The sequence below is a fragment of the Pristiophorus japonicus genome, chromosome 2 (assembly GCF_044704955.1).
Source record: "Pristiophorus japonicus isolate sPriJap1 chromosome 2, sPriJap1.hap1, whole genome shotgun sequence".
NCBI classification, from domain to species: domain Eukaryota; kingdom Metazoa; phylum Chordata; class Chondrichthyes; family Pristiophoridae; genus Pristiophorus; species Pristiophorus japonicus.
The window spans coordinates 260355124-260378439 of NC_091978.1; the positions used below are offsets into that span (position 1 = coordinate 260355124).

General features: G+C 43.8%; 1 protein-coding gene across 1 annotated transcript in view; it reads left to right on the forward strand.

The window, feature by feature from the left end:
* The window catches only part of trmt44 (tRNA methyltransferase 44 homolog), a 65183-nt gene that overhangs the window by 25156 nt on the left and 16711 nt on the right, over positions 1 to 23316 (forward strand). The window contains exons 9-10 of the mRNA XM_070871319.1: positions 2324 to 2744; positions 22341 to 22457. Of these exons, the coding sequence (XP_070727420.1) occupies positions 2324 to 2744; positions 22341 to 22457 (538 nt within the window). The remainder of the gene's footprint in view (positions 1 to 2323; positions 2745 to 22340; positions 22458 to 23316) is intronic.

Genomic DNA, 23316 nt, shown 5'->3' on the forward strand with positions numbered 1-23316 from the left:
CTAATTTCTAAAGTATAGGCAAGGTTTTTCTGAGCATACAAAAATCGTTCTAAGTTAGTTTGTGGTAACTTTTCGCTGCCTAAACTTGCAAAACAGGCGTAAGTAGCTGGTAACGCCCCCTTTTGGAAAAAAACTGAACTAAAATTAAACTAAACTAACTCACTAGAACTGGAGCAAACTAAATGCCGAGAATTGCGATTTCTAAGATACTCCAAACTAAACTAGTTGCTCCAAAAAAAAAGGAGCAACTCCACCCGACACTTGGGCCCAAATTGGAACTATTCACATGAAGTCTTAACATCAACAGATTTGAGTCTTAAATGGTATTGATGCATTCTTTGGTCTATAATAGTTTGTAGCATGATTTTGCAAAATATAGTTTTAAATAAAACAAAGACTCATAGTAAATGTTAAATTACATTATACAGTAGTGTCATATTGACTTGCCTCAGCAGAAACAGTTATACTAAACTAAAATATAGAAGGAGACATTTTGGTGTATCTTGGTACTTTTATTGAAGTTAGTATATCCCATAGCTAATGACATTATGCCACCTTGATACTTGACATTTACATTGAGGATATATGTCAAGGAATGATAGTTTATGGAAAATAAGCCATTAGACAGCTATATGCTGACCACTGCATGAATGGTTTCTGCTCTATAAACTACTAGTTCTCAAGTATGGTTTCTATTTATACTGTGTAGATTATAAATTTTTAACTCCGTTTTCTTAGATTTAGCAGAGCGCTCTAGTGCAGATTTAATGAGGGAAAACTGCTGGGATACATAATGCTAAGTAAACTGTTTGAATGTGAAAGATGTACATTGAAACTTTTAAGTTAAGATAAGGAACTTTTGTCCTAACAATCTTTTTTAAGCATTTTGCGTGCTCCAACAGATTTACACTGTGTGTGTGTTATATATTATATAATATTATATACACACACACACCATGTAAATCTGTTGGAGCACTATATATATGAAATTTGTAAACTGACGTAGCCACTGTGTACCTTCTGTACTCAAATGAAACCATTTTGGTCTTTACTGGTTTGAAACTGCTTATTCTTTGTGCCTTTCACTGTGGGGAGAGAAGTAATATAATGGCCCCAAAATTGCGGGCGGCGGCGTAGCTACTTAATACGCTGCCGACCTCCGAAAAAATTACGAACTTACCTTGTGCAAGGCCCCACACTTGATGTTTGGCGTTGCAGATTTGTATGCAGCAGATCACATCAAGGAGGCCAGGAGTGCAGCATAAGGCCTATGTGCAAGAGAAGACACACCCACAAAATCTGTCAATGCTAAGCCATGCCCACAGAAACTTCATTCAGTCTCTTGCATTGAAATTATATTTTAAAAACTTTTAAACTGTACTTGGACTTAGTTCATATATCAGCATTTTGTTAAAATTATGTAACAAAATACCAACATGTTGATTTTATTGAAATGCAGTACCCTGTATCTATAAAGTCATAGCCAAAAAACACGCTAAGTTTTCAGAAACAAAACATGCTTCCGTGAGAGTGGGTACAGAAAAGGGGACTATGTACTGTACCATTTACCAACTAAACCAAAAACTAGTTGTTTTCCCACCTACTCAATGAAATTCATATGCAGCTATGTATAATGTACTTGTCACAGTGTCTGCTTTCTCATTCATAGTTATTTATATATAGTTCTAAAATATGTGGATGTTTGGTATATTTGCAATAAACAGAATTAAACATTTCATGTGTACGTTAAAGTGTCTGCCACGGATCCATATCATTTACAAACAGTGCGTGAGATGGAATATGATATGGCTTTTTGGTGCAGAACGCTAATAAGCGGTATGTGTTCAGTATAAGTAGTTTGTTTCAATGGGTGGTTTTCTGGTAACAGTATAATTTAAATTTTATTTCAATTCACCAAACAATTTGCAGATTTTGTACATTTTAGGGTAAAAGTTGTATTGCTTGCAACTATATCCGCTGCCTGCTCTTAATGTTCAATACAAATGGGTTCCTTTCACAGTGAAACAGTCCTGCGACTGCTTTCATTAACTCTAAAATTTTCGGACATAATTGCTGGGCAATTAGCCCAACTCTCTGCCAGCAATGAGTATTTTCCCATCGGTGCAGATCAGTTGTCAAGGCATACCTTGACGGATCACAAGTACGGGATTTAGCACATGCGCAAGTGCATGCAGCAATCCCGAACTTAGTCAATTTCAAAGGTGATATGATGGCGTACTTGTCCCCCACATACCTACCGCAAAATCTGCCCCAATAAGACAAACGGACAGACTTGATTTGCATCTTTTTCCTTTTTCTGTAGGTTTGCCTGATTGGCAATCAAAGGACATATCCTCCCTCCAGTGAAGAAAGGTTGGATGAAGAACGAACGCAGTATATTAGGGGGAGATATTCTTGTACTCTGAGTACAGGAAACAATACTAATTGTAGTGAGGTGAAGGACTCGGCTTCAATGTTTACTCATGACATTTCACATTGTTCAAATGTTGGTGACGGCATGGTGCAAGATACTTCTGTTGAAGCAGATTTTTGTGTGTCCAGCAAGTGGGTAGCTGGCTTCCAACCCAGAGACAAGGTAGAGAAAGTTAGAAACTGTGCTACTTTGCCTCGAGACTTCATTGATGGCATAGTCCTTCAGGTAGCGAAAGCACTTTTGAAGACAAATCAAGACACCTATAAGAATAGCAATGATGAAGACTACGCAGGATACTGGAATAAAGGAGGTATGACTTTGCATTATAGTACACTATGCTTTTTGTCATTCTGTTTTGGATTACACTGACCTGTAAGGACACCGTTTTAATATTTTTACTGATTTTCTTGTTAAAAGGGACAAACATTGTTTACAAAGGTAACAGGAATGCCACTGTTAGCTTTACTATCAAAATGGCACTTTCCAAACGACTCAATGACACCTTAATAATGAGAAAAACAATGTCCAATTCTGCAGTTTTTGAATGATAAGGGAGTCGAGGGTTTTAGGGAGCAGGCAGGGAAGTGGAGTTGAGGCCAGGATCAGGTCAGCCATGGCCTTATAGAATGTCGGAGCAGGCTTGAGGGGCCAAATGGCCTACTCCTGCTCATATTTCTTATGTTCTTATGCTGCCACCTTTGATTGTACTAATTCATCCATTGGCCATTGTGGTAACTGCTTTGGCTGTTGAAGCTGTTTTTACTAGACAGTACACAATCTTAAATAAAAATTGTCAGTTATGTCTGCGGAGGGGGTGAGGGGGAGAAACGCTTAATTAAAGTAGCATTTTAAAAAGCTATTAATGTATCCTAGATACAGACACTAAGTACAATCAGTTTTAAAGCAATTCATGGTGACTGATTCTTTGAATCCTTTACTGCGCTCAGAACAAAACACTGCATTACTTGAGAAATATTATTTGTGACATTTAGTAATGGTTAGTCTCAAAATAACAAGCTAATATACTTGTATCTGAAGACACTGCTGAATCACAGTTTGAGAAATGTTTCAATCTTTTGAACCCTGAGACATTGCAGGACATAATGAGATTTGCAATCACATTTTATGAAGAAGAAGAATATGCTTTAACAAAAGCATAATTATAATTGACATTCCTTTTACAAATATAGGGCTAGAAATTGGGCAGGTTTCTGCCATTTTTGGGCAGAAAAAGCCATTTTTCAGCGGTAAACGGGGCACACAAAATTTAGTGTCGTGGCGGAAAATTGGTCAGCGGTTATGCGCCGGTGGTGGTAAAAATACTGCCTACCCTTTTTCACTTTTTATGACTAAATCGGCGTGCAATATCCCGCTATCGCCGCGGGCGGGTAATTCGCCAATATTGCCATTTTTACTGCCTGCCAAAAAAAACGCTGTGAAAACTCAAGTCTTACCTGCTCGGACCCACGACGCACCCACGCTAACTGCACCATTTTGAAAAATGGAGCAGAAGTTCAGTGCTTAAAAGGATTTTGAAAGAAGGCTGCATTTTACACACTGAGCTTTATATGCGTTCATAGTTTGTTTTTAAGGCTATTCGAGCACATTGGAGGACATTTTGAGGACATTTAAAAGAATGGGGCCTATAATATCTCTGCCAATAATGCTGGTTGCTTTTTCTATGCACCATAGAGCTGGAAGAAGGCTTATTCAAAAGCATTATGAGTGTAATCAAAGAGCTCGCAGATGTATGGGGAGGAGGCTTTACCCCGCCCCCCCCCCCCCCCCACGAGTTTACAGGCATCAGCGCTCACACCTGCAGTTGTCTGAGGCACAGTGTGTTCGAAGGCTATGCTTCCGAAAAGAGGTGGTCACAGAGATATGTCAGCTCATAAAGGCAGACCTATAGCCTACCAACGGCAACAGGACTGCACTGCCCATCGAAGTGAAGGTGACTGCAGGATTTGCCGCCTTTGCCTCCGGCTCCTTTCAGGCATCAGCAGGGGACATATGCTGCATCTCGCAGTTGGCTATACATAGTTGCATTCACCAGGTGACTACTGCACTGTACACACGCAATGACCAAGGAGGCACAGAGTGAGAGGGCTGTGGGTTTTGCATGAATTGCAATGGTTCAGGGTGCCATTGACTGTATGCGCATCGCCCTGGGAGCACCTTTAGAGGAGCCAGAGGTTTATCGAAACTGAAAGGGATTCCACTCGCTGAATGTACAGATCATCTGCGACCATATGCAGTGCACCATGGCAGTCAATGCCCAGTTTCCATGGAGCATCCATGATGCTTTAATCTTGTGTGAGACCACTGTTTCTGACCTGTTTGAGCATCAGCCACAAGGCCAGAGTTGGATGCTGGAGGACAAAGATTACGGCATCGCCACCTGGTTCATGTCCCCCCTCCGGAACCCCCAGGCAAAAGCCACGCATCACTACAATTACAGCCATATAGCCACAATCAGTATCGTCAAAGACAATTGGAGTGCTCAAGCAGCGCTTCCGATGCCTGGACCACTCTGGAGGCAGCCTGCAATGCTCCCCTCAGCAGGTTGAGTTCATTGTGGTGTGCTGAATGCTAAACATCATGGGACAGGAATTGCCACTGGGGACTGCAGGACCACCTGAGGAGAGAGGGGAGGAGGACGAGGAACCTGGCAATGAACCCATGTTACCACCACCGCAGGGGAGACCTCGTGGAGGTTTCGCCACTACATAACTCTTGTGTCAGCAACTCCTAAATCAACGCTTTGCTTGAACAGTGAAAGGCACGTTTCACATTTGCCTGCTCACTCTATCCCACCATGTTGACTTTTACCGCTCTTAGTCTACAAATCAGACACTGCACAAGAATGATTCAGGTGAACAAAAGATTTTATAAAACGTTAAATTTTTGAAACATTTTTACATTGCAGAAACTTGGTGGGTCAATTTTAATTTTGAAAGTTAAATACATTTTTTGCTTAGAACAATTTGTATAAAATTTATAAAATAACCAAAACAAACGGGAACAAAACAACCACCCACCCCCCAGCACCGAACTTGTATTTAACTGTAGCCACCTTCTCTCTCTTTCCGCCCCCCCCACCCCGATCTTAACTCTTTCCCCCCCACCCCACTTCCTCCTTGCCACTACCCGTGTTGGGACCAAGACGGTGTGCAGCAGGGCGCTGCTGTTCGGGGAGAGACAATGGAGACGCCATTGGACCCCCTGGAGAAGCTCTGGGTATGGAAGGCCCGGCTTCTGAATCGGAAGGCTCAAGTGCTGTTGGTCTGTGTGGTATGACACTTGGGGCTGCAGTGCTCAAAGTCGAAACCATCAATTGTCACAGGACATTGACAGCCTCGGTGTTCTCCCGGATCGCAGCAGCAATCAGCGACATGTCTGCAGATTGTGTGGCGATGTTGCCAAAAATGCCACCCAGGGCCTGGAGGAGCTCTCACCTGAGTTTGACGCTCTCCCTTGACAGTCCCACCATGTCCAGGTGTGCGTCTGCCTGTCTTTCAGCGGAGAGACTTTGCCGACTCAACCTCCGCAGAAGTGGCATACGGGATTCTACCCTGGCTATGTGTTGCTGCACACGACTTGGACCCGCTGCCTCAGATGGGACAAAGCCTGTAAAAGTGGCTTCCTCCTAGGAACATGCGGCCGCAGCTAAAACACTTGCTGACTGCAATGCTCCCTTCACCCCCAGCACCTCCTCCGCTCCCACTAACCCCTTCCCCCACCTCCCCCCCCCCCCCCCCCCCCCCCCCCGGCAACAGTTTGAGGATGTTGGTCCTCCTGTGGAGGGTCCTCAGCACGCCCCTCATCTTCAACTCACACACGATGGGCTGAAGTGGAGGCTTGCCTCAGACGATGTGGCGCCTCAGAATCCTCATTTGCAAAATAGAAAACAACAGACAAGTGGTTCGCAGCAGGGGAGGTGGCAGGGTGACATGAGTAACTTCACATAGTGCAGGCTTATTTGAAGGACCACAACTGGAGAGACACTGCATCACATTACCCGAACCAGGCTCCACGGACACTGCAACACATTACCCGAAGCTGAGTCCACAGACACCACATAACATAACCCCAATCCAGCCCGGGGTTTTTGCAGGACTTGCCCTCAGTTCTGACCCATGGGGTCAGCACCCGCATGGGTAGCTGATCTCCCTTGGGCACTGATTAATCCTACCATGCATTCCTCCAAGTGTGTCAACGGATGTGTATTGGGTGGACCACTGCCTGTCCATTGCTGCTCGCGCCGATTGACCGCTTTTCCTGCAAAAATGACAATAGGAATGGTTACCAGAGTGTCATTCTGCTCGTAGCGCACACAGATAGCCATCAAAGCATTTATACCATACTGTGTGCATTTAATACAGCTGTCTGTTTAATAGCCCTGGTAATTCCACGTGTTTCACGAGGAAGACATCGATGTGCAGAAACATCTTTTAAGATGTCAAAAAGCAGTCTTAATAATATGTAACGATCATTCATGGCAAATAAGGTGCAACACTAAGCCTACCTACAGCAACATGTGTCAGATTTACAATTTAAAAGTAATCAACTAGTGCATGAATAAAAATATAAAAAAATGGTCATTCCGACATTGCAGGTAGTCCCTAAGAATATCATCCGCTGAGGACACTTTCAGCAACAGCGTTCCAAAATCTTCTTACAACGAGTTGGGGAGGGCGGGGGGCTTACCTCGACCCCTCCTGTTAAACTTCCCCCATCTATTCTCTGTGGCTGTAATAAGAGCCTCATTGGTGTCAAAACTAAATTTTCGGGCCCTCTACCTGCTGTGATCGACGTGCTGCATGTTGTCTGTGTCTGAAAAATGGATGATTGAAAGCTGGGTGTACTGCGCATGGGCGCACCCTGACACGTGACTAGAATCGCGGGTGGGGGGGGGGGGAGGCGGAAATTGGGGAAAAAATATTTACACATGCGCAGAAGGTCCGTTTTGTTTTTCCAGCTCGCTGAATTCAGCTCAGCCGTAGTGCAAGACCGGATTTTACCGCTCCCACCGTTTGGCGAATTTTGCGGCCTTCCGTCATAGCGGTATTCCGGCTGTGGTAATAAATCTAAATCCTTAAATACTGCCGAAAAAACAGTCATAGCGCTATTTTCCAAATTTCTAGCCCTAAGTAGTAATCAGAAGTATCTGGGAGAAAGAATTGTTCTGTTCCTCAACTGACATTTGTTTCAAATTTTCAGTGACTAGATAGTGGCATACTTTACATAAAATTACATATAATCACAGAAGCAGGTCATTCAGCTCAACTGATCTATGGTGGTGTTTATACTTCCATGTGCCATCTCTCCCTCTAATTACCTCTTACCATCCTGCCCTTGTGTCCCTCTATTCCCTTCTTCCTTGTGTATCCATCAAATGTCCCCATAAATGCATCCATTGCTATCTGTTTCATGGCAACAAGTTTCACATTCTCACCACTCTTACAAAATGTCTTCTAAATTTTTTATTTGATCTGTTAGTGGCTATCTTATATTTATACCCCTTGTTCTGGACTCTGTCACAATTGGACACAGCTTCTCCACATCCACCGTATCAAATCCCTTCATAATTTTAAAGACCTCTATCAGGCCTACTATTAGTCTTGCATCAAGTTACATCAAGTCTACAGCACAGAAACAAGCCATTCGGCCCAACTGGTCTATAATGACTTGAAGTGGAGTTTTTAAAATAAACACTTGACACTAGCTCTGGGTTCGAAGATTCAAGTAGTCTTTATTTTGCACTGGTGGGGAGGTGACCTACTTTGGGTCTAACCAGGTCACTGTCCAACGATACGTAAGTTTCAACAGCTTTTTATACATTTCATCATTATCATAGGCGGTCCCTCGAAACGAGGATGACTTGCTTCCACTCCAAAAAAGGCTAAGTTCACAGGTATTCCAATGTAGGACCTAAAATTTCAGGTCCTGAACTACAATCTGAAGAGTGGAAGATGCCTGTGCGTGGATTTTTTTAACGTGGGATGGCCGTTCCACATCAGTCACCACACGGGCTTGACAGAGCTAGGTCTTGGTCCAGTGGCAAGGATTATCTAAGATGGCTGGAGACCTACTCTGCTGCACGGACCTAGCGGCACACATATCGCAGTGTGGGGTGGCCTGTGCTGCCCCCTGGCCCCGAACTCACGCCTCCCCTGGGCCCCGATCGCATCCCTCTGCAGTCTCTCGCCGCTACTTTGCCCCGGCATCGCCACTCCTGCTGTATTTGCCCATGCCCCAATCACCGACCATACTTGATGACACTTAAAGATACATGTTCAACCTCACAATTCTGTGGCACCATTTGATTCGTTCAAAGCCCGCGTGCACAGTGGTTGGTTGGTTACCTATTTTTATGCCTAGATCGCACAACATTCAAAGTTCACTTGAAGTTTCTGGTTTGTACATTTGAAGCCGTTACTACTACTTAGACTAGCCATTTACCAACCACATCCTGTGCTTGCGCTTCGGACGTTAATTTAGGGGATTCTTTTTAGTTTAAGTCTGTCTGCGGTTTATGTGTACGTGCCATCTCAGCCATTGCAACTAGTTTGCAGGTTGCATTGTTAACCCCTTAATTCCTGAAGGATGCAATGTCCCACTTCAATTCCCCCTTTTGGTCCTTGACTACCCAGCTCAAGGTAACCAACCCTTCTAAATTCTACGCTGCCTTAGGGCTCCCGCCCCGGTTGCGGTGATGAGCCGCTAGGTTTGGGAGGCTTAGTGCACATGGAGCTATATATGGCTCCCTCATCTAAACTCTGTCTCAATAGCTTACTCTGCTCCTTTACTATAGCTTTAGCCTTGCTCTTATTCCTACATTTAGAACAAGCTGCACATGTCATTACAAGCCAGGTTAATGCCAATACCAATTGCAGCGCTACCAGTACATGAGAGATGATGCGAATCCAAGGATGGATATCCACATTCATTCCCCAATTCCATACATGTTTCCATCACTGAGTGTTCTTTCGGGTTTCTTCGATGTCCTTCGAATGCTTTATGGTATCTTCCAAAATCTCCTGATGATGTCCTTTTACTTTATCAGTGTCCTTTTTCAGTTGCATCAAATGTTCTTCAAGACGGGGAATGCTCTGCCAACTGGGTATCTCGAATTGTTTCATTTTATCTTTCCATTTTGGGTTGTTCAAAGTCCTCCTTTTGAGGGAATAGGTATCGATGGCCTATATGGACCACAGCTTCTGGGATCGCACATATGACATTACCATGCTTGTACTCATTTTCCTTGGTAGATATGCAGTATGTCCCATCATCCCGGGCTGCCATCTCAGTCCCTCCCTGACTAAAGGGTCTGATTTCCAATGTGCAATTAACTGAGTGAACACGCATGCTATATGTTGCCCTCCTTCTATGGAGGGCAACATATCAGATCATCCAAATATTGCCTGCAGCCGTCGATGTGCACCTCTTGGAATGGGCCACTTAGTTTCACCGCATTGGGGGGCATATCGTGGAATAAAACCCGGGATTGACCTTGTGCCTCCGCAATGTTCTGTACCGTCCACAGAGGTTCACCCACCGCGCCCTCCATCTGTGGGACAGCTAGGACCATACCCTATCAACTTCACCTCTTTGGTGATACAATTATTTGGGGACAAAAATCACAGAGGGTAATACCGTCCTGAGTCCATTTGGACAACTGCTCATTACTTGTCCAATCGGGTATTTTTTCCCTGTTTCATCTGGTTTACATTGTATCGGATGTTCCCCAGTAACCATGTGCCATACATTGCACATGCAAGTTCTTTATATGTTTCTTGGGTCAGTCGCACGCTTGTCTTATTGATAGTTTGGGCATAAGGCTCTCTGATCTCCTCGATGCAGCATTTGTCTGGCGACCTCCTCCTCTGTTGCTGACAACTGCGAAGTCAGATCATTTCTCTTTAGTAAAAAGTTTCTCAAATGTTTTGGTAAGTCTTGAACTTCTTGGTCTATACTGGCTATGTCGAATGTGTTAACAGTTGCCACCCTCGCCGCATTCCGATAGTATGTGTCGGTTGTTGTTAGACAATAGATAACATGAAAACCACTCATCGTCTCGTGGTTCATTGTCAGACTATCTCAATCATATGTACCGTAAGTATCACCTCAGTGTCTAGCCGTTGACCCTCTGTTCCCCATTTCACTTAATGCCCATTATACTTGGTCCTCAATTGGCCCAAATAACTATCCAAATTCATTATATCGTCCCTTTGGCAATTAGATTTTTAACTCCTTTCTTGCAAATAAATACTTAATGACATCCGCGCCCCAAGTTTCACAGTTTGGACTGGGGTAAAACAAACATTCCCATCGGAATGGGACAAGTCAGGTTGGTTCCGTACTGATACTCCCGGTGTATGGTGCTGACGCAATATTCAGCCTTCCCTCTTTATACAGATCGTACAGGACAATGCTGTCTCGCAATTACCTTCATGTTGCAGTTCCATGTTATCCCATCCCAATTAAATCCACATGCAGAGGCTGCATGTTCTACTACGTTGTAGAGGCAGGGAAGTAGAGCCGAGTCCATGATCAGATCAGCCATGATCTTATTGAAACATAGAAAATAGGTGCAGGAGTAGGCCATTCGGCCCTTCGAGCCTGCACCACCATTCAATATGATCATGCAACTTCAGTACCCCATTCCTGCTTTCGCTCCATACCCCTTGATCCCTTTAGTCGTAAGGGGCACATCAGACCTCCCATCCCGGGAATCAGTCTGGTGAACCTTCGCTGCACTCCCTCAATAGCAAGAATGTCCTTCCTCAGATTAGGAGACCAAAACTGTACAAAATATTCAAGGTGTGGCCTTACCAAGGCCCTGTACAACTGCAGTAAGACCTCCCTGCTCCTATACTCAATCCTCTCGCTATGAAGGCCAACATGCCATTTGCCGCCTTCACCGTCTGCTGTACCTGCATGCCAACTTTCAATGACTGATGTACCATGACACCCTGGTCTCGTTGCACCTCCCCTTTTCCTAATCTGTCACCATTCAGATAATATTCTGTCTTCCTGTTTTTGACACCAAAGTGGATAACCTCCGATTCATCTACATTATACTGCATTTGTCCACTCACCTAATCTGTCCAAGTCACCCTGCAGCCTCTTAGCATCCTCCTCACAGCTCACACTGCCACCCAGCTTAGTGTCATCTGCAAACTTGGAGATATTACATTCAATTCCTTCATCTAAATCATTGATGTATATTGTAAATAGCTGGGGTCCCAGCACTGAACCTTGTGATATCCCACTAGTCACTGCCTGCCATTTTGAAAAGGACCCGTTTATTCCCACTCTTTGCTTCCTGTCTGCCAACCAGTTCATTATCCACGTCAATACATTACCCCCAATACCATGTGCTTTAATTTTGTACACCAATCTCTTGTGATGGACCTTGTCAAAAGCCTTTTGAAAGTCCAAATACACCACATCTACTGGTTCTCCCTTGTCCACTCTACTAGTTACATCCTCAAAAAATTCTAGAAGATTTGTCAAGCATGATTTCCCTTTCATGAATCCATGCTGACTTGGACCGACCCTGTCACTGCTTTCCAAATGCGCTGCTATTACATCTTTAATAATCGATTCCAACATTTTCCCTGTTTTCTCTCTCCCTTTTTTAAAAAAGTGGGGTTACATTCGCTACGATCCAATCCAAAGGAACTGATCCAGAGTCTATAGAATGTTGGAAAATGACCACCAATGCATCCACTATTTCTAGGACCACTTCTTAAGTATTCTGGGATGCAGACTATCAGGCCCTGGGGATTTATCGGCCTTCAATCCCATCAATTGCCCTAACACAATTTCCTGACTAATAAGGATTTCCTTCAGTTCCTCCTCATTGCTAGGCCCTCAGTCTCCTAATATTTCCTTCGTGAAGACAGAACCAAAGTATTTGTTCAATTGGTTTGCCATTTCTTTGTTCCCCATTATAAATTCTCCTGATTCTGACTGCAAGGGACCTATATTTGTCTTCACAAATCGTTTTCTCTTCACATATCTATAGAAGCTTTTGCAGTCAGTTTTTATGTTCCCTGCAAGCTTCCTCTCATACTCTATTTTCCCCCTCCTAATTAAACCCTTTGTCCTCCTCTGCTGAATTCTAAATTTCTCCCAGTCTTTAGGTTTGCTACCTTTTCTGGCCAATTTATATGCCTCTTCCTTGGAATTAACACTATCCCTAATTTCCACCTTCCCCGTTTTATTTTTACGCCAGACAGGGATGTACAATTGTTGAAGTTCATCTATGTGATCTTTGAATGGCAGAGCAGGCTCAAGGGGCCGTTTTGCCTACTCCTGTTCCTATTATGTTCTTATGTCCTGAGCTTGAGCACACCCAATTCGGCCTAGGGCTACACATGTTTTTCCCATCCACCCGAGTTACATTTCTGGTGTTCATTGTATCCTACTAAATTTTCTCAGGCATGATTGGGTAATACCCTACTATCTCTAACAGAGCGATGTCATTCTTTTCCTGTAAATGGCACTCGTGCCACCAGGTACACCTGTACCAACCTTCTGACTTGGCACATAGTCTTAGTCGGTTGATAAATGGATATTGCCCTCCGATCTTGATGAGTTACCCAGAAAGAGAGCTTTCCCTCTGCAATATGCTGCAGATTGCCTTGAGCTTGTTCCACTAACCAAGATCCATACCTTACTTCAAACCGTTTCATTAAAGACAATTTGTTCCCCTTCTATAATCTGGTTTACCCCCTTTTTAGCATTAAAGCAGTTGCAACATATTAATCAGGCCTCACTGCCCTCTCCCCAGTATTCTCGACACCATTCTTGTCGAGGTACGATCAAGCCCATCACTCTCCCTGAACTCAGTGCAGGTTATACTGGCCCTGTGCCACAACCCTTTGATCATTCTCCCATGTAACCGTGCTATTTTTGGCTTGCACCACCCAGGTAGTCCCACTTTGGTCAGATTCAGTATTACATGTACCACTTTGTGAAGCACATCATGGTACAATATCATCTGAGCGGGGATTACCATTAGCCCATTTGTTGGCCCTGGGACGTGTTTATGACAAACAATTCGCTTTTCCCACAAATCTGTTTATTCATTGGAGAAGGAGCCTTTGGATGATTTTTTTTTTAAAAACTCTACTGCTTGTACAACCGCGCTCCCGTCCTTGCACCCCTTGATATAATGGACTGTTGCAGTGGTATAATTACCATGCAACTGTAAATGTACCCTTATCCTATACCCTCGGCCATCCCTCCTTCTAGCATTCACGATATGTCTCTTACTACATCGTGAGATTGGCGGGGTTTGCGAGGCATGTCTGTGGACAGACGGTGTTTCCAGATCTGGGACCTGAGGAGATTCTTCCAGCTCCTGTGTCCTGTCCACTTCCATTTGGATCATACTGTACCTGATTAGGTGGGGGTATTCCATTAGGCACCCCTTCTTCCTCATCCCCCTGGAGAGGACGAATCCCATTCCCCATGTTCATAACTGTTTCCTCTTGTCTCGGTACCCGCTGTTGAACTGAAAAAACTTAATCTGGTTAATATAAAACCATTTAATTCTCCTAGGTAACTGGGCTGCATATATATCATGGGACTAGCTTTATCAAAGATATTATACGGTCCCTTATACCGGAGTTCAAAACTTCCACCCTGACATAGTTTTGTTCTATTACCTGAACCCCCACCTCCCATTCCTGAGATTTACTTGGGGCCACATGTAGTCGGTTACGGTGGTGTGCCCTCCTGATCCCGAAGGCACAATCCACTAACCCCTTTAAACAACATTGTTTCTTCCCAATGGTCACCTACTTAAAGCAAAAGAAACAGAATCTTTGGTCATTCTGCTTAAGAGCCCGAGAGGTTAATTTGTTATATGATCCTAAAATTCCTTCTACCCCAGTAGCAAATATTCTCTTCAAATTAAGAAAATCTCCAATATTCAAAAGGTATCGCCCACTGAATTAAAAGAGTTCACAGCTGCCTGTGAAAGAGTTAACTTCCTTCGTTTCGAAAGCCAACAAACACCGACACCATCAATCAATGTCAACTTTCATCCCACAGCTTGCAGTCTTCCCAGTTTAACGTATCTGTGCTTTTACACTTAAAATAAATATTCAGAAAAACAACCTTGCACACAATAGCATTTCATGTTTTTCTTCCCAGTTACACATTGGTCAGAATTTTTTAAACCATACCAATTATTGATGTGAAATGCCTTATGTTCGAAACTAAAGGCTCTCCACGCAATTTGCACCAACCAGAATTTTATCGGCCATAATAAAAGTCTGATCTTTAATAGGTTAATTAACCTTAGTAATTCCAATCTTAAACTTCCCAGTGCCACTTGGAAAAGGGGGAGGAGGAACAATGACACAAAGGAATATGCCTTCCAAAAACTTTAAACACCAAAGAAAAGCACCAGAACAGTAAAGAAAAACATAATCTTCCCTTTTCTCCTTTTTATTGAGTCATAACTATCCATTATTCCTTAAACCAGTTTCAACTTCTAATCCCCGTAGACTCCAAGTGCACTTCCAATTACCTTTTAAATGTGGTGAGGGTTTCTGCCTCTACCATCCTTTCAGGCAGTGCGTTCCAGACCCCCACCACCCTCTAGGTGAAGAGATCTTCTCTAAACCTTCCCCACCCCCCCCCCCCTTCTATATTGTCGTCCTGACTGGTGCTGTCACCACCACACCTACTGTCGTTTTATTTTGTCGCTTTTTCAGTCAATAGTCTGGTCCATCTACTTAATTCACAATACGCGCGAGTCACTAAAATGAGGGCTTTCTCCTCTTTTTGTTTCTCTTCCGACTTCCACCACTTCCTTTGTGCCGCGTTTGGGTCGTCTGGTTTCCAATTTTGTTTAATCATTATTTCAATTAGTTTTAGATTTTTATCTGCTAGGTACCATGTTAGAGACCACAATGGTCCCAACTCGAGTTTCTCACTTCCTATGGCTATATGTTGTCAGCGGTACGTCCCTTAATTACTCGCCCTGAGTGAGACCGATACTTGCAACCCTACCCTCTTGGTTATCAATGGTATGTCCCTTACTTACTCCTCGTGAGTAAGACTGATTCTTGCAACCCTCTTGGTTGTCAGCGGTATGTCCTTTACTTACTCGCCCTGCGTGAGACAGATACTTGCAACATATACCAATTATTAATCGCAACGTTACACAGATACACTTCTATATAACCGATCGCAATTGTTCTACCTCGGATCTTCCACTGACTACTTGAAGTCTTGACCAGACCTGCAGATTCAGATCTCTCAGGCAGCTGACACCAGACAGATTTCTGCCCTTGTCCTAACTCTGCTTGGTAATTAAAATGTCCTCACGCCTTTGACATGGCTTTGATTTGCCGTTGTCCGCCGCCCGCTTGAGATCCTGCCCGACTACGCCAATTGAAGTGGAGTATTTAAAATAAACACTCGACACTAGGTCTGGGTTCAAAGATTCAAGCAGTCTTTATTTTGCACCGGTGGGGAGGTGACCTGCTTTGGGTCTAACCAGATCACTGTCTAACGATATGCAAGTTTCAACAGCTTTTTATACACTTATAGGTATATGCTCAACCTCATGATTTTGTGGCACCATTTGATTCGTTCAAAGCCCGCGTGCACAGTGGCTGGTTGATTACCTATTTTTATGCCTAGCTCGTGCGAGCATTCAAAGTTTGCCTGAAGTTTGTGGTTTGTACATTTGAAGCCGTTACTGCTTCTTAGACTAGCCGTTTACTAACCACATCCTGTGCTTGCGTTTCGGAGGTTAATTTAGGGGATTCTTTTTAGTTTAAGCCTGTCTGCGGTTTATGTGTACGTGCCATTGCAGCTAGTTTGCAGGTTGCATTGTTAACCCCTTAATTCCTGAAGGACGCAGTGTCCCACATCAGGCTTTTATGCTCCACAAGAGACTCCTCCCACCTCTCCATCTAACCATTTCACCATATCCTTCTATTCCTTTCTCCCTCGTGCTTATCTAGATTCCCCTTAAATGCATCTATGCTATTTGCCTCAACTACTCCTTGTGGTAGCGGAGTGGTTTTCCAGAAAAAATGGGCTTGTTTATAAATGGACAAAGCCAAACTTGCCATAGAAATTGTAGCCTTGGCACTTTTTTGAAATATGTCTTCGAACTGATCAAATGTGAAACTCCTAGACTGGCATAGTGAGGAAGAATTTGCTATACATAATGGCCCTGAATTCACCATGGGGAAATGCCTCCGATCCACAAATAAGATGCTTGCGTACCTGGTGGCCCAGGAGGTACGGAGATTCAGTCTTGTGCCTCTCCTGGTACTCATGGGTAGAAGCCCACATATCCCAGGGACGCACGTGGTTTGCAACCAATAAAAGGGAATCCGCATTCATGAATGCGAATACCCCAAATAAAACATTTACACATCAATTAAATTAATAAAAATTACATACCTAGTTAAAATTAATTAAATAAAACAAATTTAATTTTTTGTAAAATAAATGTACATGTTTTAAAGGGCCTAAAAATCAACTTACCTTACTGTACAGGGTTTTTAACGTATAAATGATTGCTAAAATTGCATTTTTATGTGTTTTAAAACTCTTACACTAGTCCTCTTTGGATTTGGACATGGTGCTGGAGGACTGCTAATGTGATACCCTTGTTTAAGAAGGGAGAAAGGGATAGGTCAAGTAATTACAGGCCTGTCCGCCTAACTTCAGTGGTGGGAAAATTATTCTAAAAAATCCTGAAGAACAGGATAAATCTACATTTTGAAAGGCAAGGATTAATTAGGGAGAGTCAGCACGGATTTGTTAAGGGAAGATCATGTTTGATTAACCTGATTGAATTTTTCGAGGAGGTAACCAGAAGGGTCGATGAGGGTAGTGCGTACGATATAGTGTATATAGACTTTAGCAAAGCTTTTGATAAGGTCCCACGTGGCAGACTGGTTACGAAGGTAAAAGCCCATGGAATCCAGGGCAAAGTGGCAAGTTGGATGACAAAATTGGCTTAGAGGTAGGAACCAAAGGGTAGTGGTTGATGGATGTTTTTGTGACTGGGAGGATGTTTCCAGTGGGGTTCCACAGGGCTCAGTACTGGGTTGCTTGCTTTATGTTGTATACATCAATGGTCTAGATTTGATTATAGGGTTTATGATTAAAAAGTTTGCAGATGACACTAAAATTGGCTGTGTGGTTGATAATGAAGAGGAAAGTCATGGACTGCAGGAGGATATCAATCTACTGGTCAGGTGGGCAGAGCAGTGACAAATGGAATTTAGTTCAAAGAAATGTGAGGTAATGCACTTGGGAAGGGCGAATAAGGAAAGGGTATACACATTAAACGATGGGCCACTTAGAAGTGTAGATGAACAAAGGGACCTTGGAGTGCTTGTCCACAGATCGTTGAAAGTAGCAGGCCAGGTGGATAAGGTGGTTAAGAAGGCATACGGAATGCTTGCCTTCATTGGCCGAGGCATAGAATACAAGAGCAGGGAGGTTATGCTTAAATTGTATAATACTCTGGTTAGGCCACAGCTGAAATACTGTGTGCAGTTCTGGTCATCGTATTATGGAAAAGACGTGATTGCACTGGAGAGGGTGCAGAGGAGATTCACGAGGATGCTGCCTGGAATGGAGACTTTTGGCTATGGGGACAGATTGGATAGATTGGGTTTGTTCTTGGAACAGAGGAGGCTGAGATGAGACCTCATTGAGGTGTACAAAATTTTGAGGGGCCTAGATATAGTGGATAGTAAAGGCCTATTTTTCTTGGTGGAGGAGTCAATTACGAGGGGGCATAGTTTTAAGATAGTTGGTGGAAGGTTCAGAGGGGATTTGAGGGGAAGCTTCTTCACGCAGAGGGTTGTGGGGGTCTGGAACTCACTGCCTGGAAGGGTGGTAGAGGCAGAAACCTTCGCCACATTTAAAAGGTGCTTGGATGGGCACTTGAAGTGCTGTGACCTGCAGGGTTACACACACAGAGCTGGTAAGTGGGATTAGATTGGATAACCTCTTGTTGGCTGGCGCAGATACGATGGTAAATACTGCAGGGAATCGAATACTGCCAGAGTGATCTGGACTAGTTTCGATCGCCTGGATGGGTCTGAGGAATTTTACCAGATTTTTTTTCCCCAATTGGCCTGGGCTTTTAGCTCGTTTTTTGCTTCTCCCAGAAAGAAGAAACAAGAAATTAGGGGTGCATGCAATAAGGGTACAGCAGTTATCCTGGGCGACTTTAATCTACATATAGATTGGACTAACCAAACTGGTAGCAATACAGTGGAGGAGGATTTCCTGGAGTGTATTAGGGATAGTTTCGAGACCAATATGTCGAGGAACCAACTAGAGGGCTGGCCATCCTAGACTGGATGATGTGTAATGAGAAAGAACTAATTAGCAATCTTGTTGTGCGAGGCCCCTTGGGAAAGAGTGACCATAATATGATAGAATTCTTTATTAAGTTGGAGAGTGACACAGTTAATTCAGAGACGAGGGTCCTGAACTTGGGGAAAGATAACTTTGATGTTATGAGACGTGAATTAGCTAGAATAGACTGGTGAATGATATTTAAAGGGTTGACGGTGGATAGGCAATGGCAAACATTTAAGGATCACATAGATGAACTTCAACAATTGTACATCCCTGTCTGGAGTAAAAATAAAACTGGGAAGGTGGCTCAACTGTGGCTAACAAGGGAAATTAAGGATAGTGTTAGATCCAAGGAAGAGGCATATAAATTGGCCAGAAAAAGCAGCAAACCTGAGGACTGGGAGAAATTTAGAATTCAGCAGAGGAGGACAAAGGGTTTAATTAGGAGGGGGGAAATAGAGTATGAGAGGAAGCTTGCTGGGAACATAAAAACTGACTGCAAAAGCTTCTATAGATATGTGACGAGAAAAAGATTAGTGAAGACAAACGTAGGTCCCTTGCAGTCAGAATCAGGTGAATTTATAATGGGAAACAAAGAAATGGCAGACTAATTGAACAAATACTTTGGTTCTGTCTTCACGAAGGAAGACACAAATAACCTTCCGGAAATACTAGGGGACAGAGCATCAAGGGAGAATGGGGAACTGAAGGAAATCCTTATTAGTCAGGAAATTGTGTTAGGGAAATTAAATCCCCAAGGCCTGACAGTCTGCATCCCAGAGTACTTAAGGAAGTGACCCTAGAAATAGTGGATGCATTGGTGATCATTTTCCAGCTGTCTATCGACTCTGGATCAATTCCTATGGACTGGAGGGTAGCTAATGTAACACCACTTTTTAAGAAAGGAGGGAGAGAGAAAACGGGGAATTATAGACCAGTTAGCCTGACATCAGTGGTGGGAAAAATGTTGGAATCAATTATTAAAGATGAAATAACAGCACATTTGGAAAGCAGTGACAGGATCGGTCCAAGTCAGCGTGGATTTATGAAAGGGAAATCATGCTTGACAAATCTTCTAGAATTTTTTGAGGTTGTAACTAGTAGAGTGGACAAGGGAGAACCAGTAGATGTGGTGTATTTGGACTTTCAAAAGGCTTTTGACAAGGTCCATCACAAGAGATTGGTGTACAAAATTAAAGCACATGGTATTGGGGGTAATGTATTAATGTGGATAGAGAACTGATTGGTAGACAGGAAGTAGAGAGTCGGGATAAACGGGTCCTTTTCAGAATAGCAGGCAGTGACTAGTGGGGTGCCGCACTATACATCAATGATTTAGATGAAGGAATTGAGTGTAATATCTCCAAGTTTGCAGATGACACTAAGCTGGGTGGCGGTGTGAGCTGCGAGGAGGATGCCAAGAGGCTGCAGGGTGACTTGGACAGGTTAGGTGAGTGGGCAAATGCATGGCAGATGCAGTATAATGTGCATAAGTGTGAGGTTATCCACTTTGGTGGCAAAAACACGAAGGCAGAATATTATCTGAACGGCGGCAGATTAGGAAAAGGGGAGATGCAACGAGACCTGGGTGTCATGGTACATCAGTCATTGAAAGTTGGCATGCAGGTACAGCAGGTGGTGAAGAAGGCAAATGGCATGTTGGCCTTCATAGCGAGAGGATGAGAGTATAGGAGCTGGGAGGTCTTGCTGCAGTTGTACAGGGCCTTGGTGAGGCCTCACCTGGAATAGTGTGTTCAGTTTTGGTCTCCTAATCTGAGGAAGGACGTTCTTGCTATTGATGGAGTGCAGCGAAGGTTCACCAGACTTATTCCCGGGATCGTAGGACTAACATATGAGGAGAGACTGGATCGACTGGGCCTGTATTCACTGGAGTTTAGAAGAATGAGCGGGGATCTCATAGAGACATATAAAATACTGACGGGACTGGACAGGTTAGATGCAGGAAGAATCTTCCCGATGTTGTGGAAGTCCAGAACCAGGGGACACAGTCTAAGGATAAGGGGTAAGCCATTTAGGACTGAGATGAGGAGAAACTTCTTCACTCAGAGAGTTGTTAACCTGTGGAATTCTCTGCCGCAGAGAGTTGTTGATGCCAGTTTGTTGGATATATTCAAGAGGGAGTTAGATATGGCCCTTACGGCCCTAAACGTATGGAGAGAAAGCAGGGAAGGGGTACTGAGGTGATTATCAGCCATGATCTTATTGAATGGTGGTGCAGGCTTGAAGGGCCGAATGGCCTACTCCTGCACCTATTTTCTATGTTTCTATGTTTCCCAGGAGATTGCATGGCTCCGGTTGGGATGGAGTGTAAAATGTTGCGATACATGGGTTTCGCAGTTGTGTGTTGCGGACTGGTTGGGCCGGATGCTTTTTACTTTTCCACCATTGTTCACTGTTCATAGGTTTATATGTAAGCTTCAGGGCTGCTGACCGAGAGCAGTGTCGCATTTTGTCGGCCAGCGTGGACACGATGGGCCGAAATGGTCTCCTTCTGCGCTGTAGATTTCTATATTTAAATGTTTTGCCTGTTTTTATCAGGCATCAGAGATTCACAAGCATTTGCTGGGCAAAAGTTAAGCAAATAGCTCAACTCTCCATCCGCGAAAGCCCCTTTCCCAGGGATGCGTTGGGTCTGTGACAGACCGCGTGCGAAAACCCAGAATTTGCGTAGCCCTTACAGCCGCTTGCGCACCTCGTATGTACCCATCGGGGCCGCAAATTACAACCCAATGTCATAATGCCTGCCTAAGAAACTTAATATGGCACTAGTATTTTGGGTGGCAATGTTGCCAGTTCATCAATTAGCCTACTTAAGAGCTGAGAAAACTAATTACGTTTTTACCAAGTTTCAAGATAATCGCTGCAGAGCTGTCAAGCCAGCACCTTGCAGCCATATTGGTGGGCTGCCAGTAAGGTAAAATTAACTTTGGTGTTTAAAAACACTAATTTATTTTCTACTTTAAATTTATTTAAGTATTAAATGAATAGCAATAGCTGCCTGCTATTGAAAGATATGATTTGATGCAATGTGGTATCTCCTGGTGGTTTGGGTATAGATATATATTGCAATCTTGGAGTACATTTTCCAACTGTCACCATTGTGTTTTCAAGTCCCACTCCCGAGACTTGACCACATAATTTCGGCTGGCACTTCTGTACTGTAGTGCCTCGTCAGCTAGATGTTAAATAGAGGCCTCATCAGTCTCGCCAGCTAGACGTAAAAGATCCCTATTCGAAGAAGAGCTGAGAGTGCTCCCGTTGTCCTTGCCAATATTCATTTTTCAACCAACACCTTAAACAGATGACCAGGTCTTTTATTTTGCTGCTGTTTGTGGGAGCTTGCTGTGCACAAATCGGCTGCCGTGTTTCCTACATTACCACAGTGACTACACTTCAAAAGCTCTTCATTTGCTGTAAAGCACTTTGGGACATCCCATGGCCATGACAGGCACTATATAGATGCAATTATTTCTTACCTTGCTCTCAATCTCTGCCCCAATATTTTCTTTTACCTCAGGAAGCCTGGCTCTGAAGAATGTGGCAGATCTTCTGGACAGCGATGCATTGCAGAAATTAAAAAAAGAATGTGGAGGTTTGCAGACACTTTTAAGAAATAGTTATCAGGTATTTGAAGGTATGATTTGCAGCTTTTTTAAAAAATCACCCTCCTCCCCCTCCCCCCCATTTTCCCTAGCGTTTACATGCACTCACAGCAGCTTTGTATTTATTGCTTGTATGTTTGTGTTTATTGTCCGCGCACACTCGTTTATGAAAGTAATCAGACAAAAGCATTTAGTGACCAGGCAGTGATTTATTTGCTTTCTGAACTAGAATGTTACTTCTCTGTTGATACCAATTCTCCTCGGAATTTATATTACAAAAATTACCGCGTTCTAATTGTCCATTCTTTTGCTATTCACTTTTCAATTTCTCAAATGCATATACGATGTACCTATTTGTTCTGCACTTTTTTTGACAGACATGTCTGTCAAGCCCCAACCCCCCATGCCGCGTCTTGTCAAGCTTTTTCCCCCACCTCCCCTCCCAATGTGATGTCGAGAAGCAGGACCTGAGACTGCCGACCTGATCTCGGCGGGCGGCCGAGAGCGGCAGCGGGGGTGGGCTGAGAGGGCCAAGCGTGGTGGCAGGGGGCCAAGAGCAGTGGCAGCGGCAGCGGCAGGCAGAGAAGCGGTGGGGGGTCAACAGGGGTGTGGAAGAGAAGGGGAGGCTGGGGGAGAGGGAAAGAGAGATGGGGGGGGTGGGTGGAGGATCGGAGGGGTGCGAGGGAACTCTGGGAAGACAGATCACGTTCTTCCAACCCCCTACAAAGGGACATCGTTGGACTGGATGATATCCAGAAGTCGCAACACTGTCACTATTCACTTCATAACAGTAAACCTGTTAACAATCTGTACACAATGCCCCATCTATGGTAGGTTAGGGTGGGGTGGGCGGGGGGGTAATGTACTTGGACTGGGGTGAGACACTTTAGA